Consider the following 1,991-nt stretch of genomic DNA (forward strand, 5'->3'; position numbering starts at 1 on the left):
GAGGAGGCCCCCGGCTGCCCCATGGGACCGGCTGCCCCCACGCCGGGGCTCACCTGGAAGTCCCCCTGCGCGGGGTCCATGTCCCACAGGGAGTAGTCGCTCTCCCGGTCCCCGTTCTCGTCGATCTTCAGGAAGCCGGTGACACCTGGGGACGGAGGGTGAAGGGCTGGAGGGGGACCCCGGGGACCCCAGCCCATGGGTGGGGGCTCCGATCCCAAAATACCATCCTGGGAGCGGGGCAGGCGGACGCCTGGCAGGCAGCACCCAGCCGGTGTGGGGACGGGGGGGAGACGGGGATGAGGCTCACCGTAGAAGGTGCGGTTCCACATCTGGCGGGTGATGGCGGAGGCGTTGGTGATGGAGCCGCCCCGCTCCAGCGTCTCATTGACGGCCTGGGCGTAGAGCAGCACCCCGTCGTGGAAGGCAGCCGCGATGAAGTTCATCTGGGGGCAACGGAGATGGCTGGGGGACGGGGCACAGGAGGGGGTCCCCGTCCCCTCATTCCCGGCAGCCACAGGTCATCCCGCAGCTCCTTGATCCCAGCGGCCTTGGCTCCACCCTGCGTCCCTGGCTCCGTCCCATGCCCCCTCGTCCCCTTGTCCCCAGCTCCATCCTGTATCCCCCAGCACCTCCAGCTCCATCCCATGTCCCCTTGTCCTCAGCTCCATCCCGTGTCCCCCAGCACCTCCAGCTCCATCCTATGTCCCCTTGTCCCCAGCTCCCTCCCGTATCCCTGAGCAGCCCCAGCTCCCTCCTGCGCCCCCCTAGCCCCGTGCCCCCCCAGCTTTCCCAGCTCCATTCCCCTGTGTCCCACCAAGCCGTCCTTCATGGAGAAGTTGAAGTGGGCGAGCGCCTCCTCCTTCAGCCGCACCAGGAAAGGCCGGTACTCGGGGTTTTCGGGCTCCTTGTAGGTGATGATGGTGACGGCCTGGGATGGGGGAGAGCGGCTGGCAGCGGGGCTGGCTGGATCCCGCTGGGGACGGGGACCCTGCCCGGTCCCCTCGGGGACGGGGGTCCCAGGCTGTGGGCAGGGACTGCCTGCCTTTCTGCCGTGCCTATTAATAGCCTCTGCTCCAGGCAGCGCCGGAGCTGGGACCCGGGGCCATTAATCTCGTTTCCTTCCTCCTCGGCGGCTGCCAGCAGTGGGGAACGAACCGGGGGGAGGTGGGGGCTGCTCCGCCAGCTCCGGCACCCACCACGGCCCTGCTCCCCGTGCCGGGGTACGCACACGTGGGCGGGTGCCTGTGCACGTGCACACGCGTGCGCGGTGGGTGCCCGTGCGGAGCCTCGGGCTCACCTCGAAGGCTTGCCGGGCGCTGGCGTCGTGGCGGGCCCCCCCCCTCCCCCGTCGCTGCGGGCTCGGGGAAGCGGCTGCCCTGCAGGCTGGCCCCGAAGATGTCGATGTAGAAGAAGGCGTAGTCGCCGTGGGTCAGCCCCTCGCGCCCTGCCTGCAGCATCAGCTCCCGCAGCGTCTCCGGGGCGCAGCACACGTAGACGACTGCGTGGGGCGAGACGGCTCATGGCACCCCAAGAACCCCCGTCCCCGGGGGACCCCAAAACCCCAGGCCAGCATCCCGGGGCGGGGGGGGGTCCCGGTTAACGCGCGATGCGGAATCTCGGGAGGGGACGTGTGGTGGGTCGTGCCGCCCAGCGGGTGGAGGGGGGCCGAGCGGGATGCCCAGTAGCAGGGGGTCCCGAACCCCGCTGCCTGCCCCCCCGTGCCCTGCCCGCCTTTGCCCTCCGCCGCGGGCGCCAGGCCGAGGTTTCCTGTTTTCCCGACTCCGTTTCCTCCTCCCTGTGGCCCAGATCGCCGGCAGAGATTGATTCTCAGCAGCGTGGTGACCCCGGTGGGTGCCGCCTGCCCCCACTGCCATGGTCCCCTTTGGCACTGGGTCGTGGTGCCGGCGGGCCCCCAGCCGGGCTGCTGCCCGGCACGGGGCATGGCCGTGCCACCCACCAGGACTGTGGGGCCCCAAAATAGCACACGCCGA

At 70.5% G+C, this 1,991-nt stretch overlaps 1 protein-coding gene across 1 annotated transcript in view; it reads right to left on the minus strand.

Moving 5' to 3' along the window:
- Positions 1–1,942, minus strand: part of NPR1 (natriuretic peptide receptor 1) — an 18,829-nt gene extending 16,887 nt beyond the window's left edge. The window contains 6 exon segments of the mRNA XM_009272596.1: positions 29–145; positions 308–443; positions 815–928; positions 1,298–1,357; positions 1,359–1,498; positions 1,606–1,942. Coding sequence (XP_009270871.1) covers positions 29–145; positions 308–443; positions 815–928; positions 1,298–1,357; positions 1,359–1,498; positions 1,606–1,942 — 904 coding nt within the window.
- Between the last annotated feature and the right edge of the window lie 49 nt (positions 1,943–1,991).

Source organism: Aptenodytes forsteri, unplaced genomic scaffold (assembly GCF_000699145.1).
Source record: "Aptenodytes forsteri isolate BGI_AS27 unplaced genomic scaffold, ASM69914v1 Scaffold110, whole genome shotgun sequence".
NCBI lineage: Eukaryota > Metazoa > Chordata > Aves > Sphenisciformes > Spheniscidae > Aptenodytes > Aptenodytes forsteri.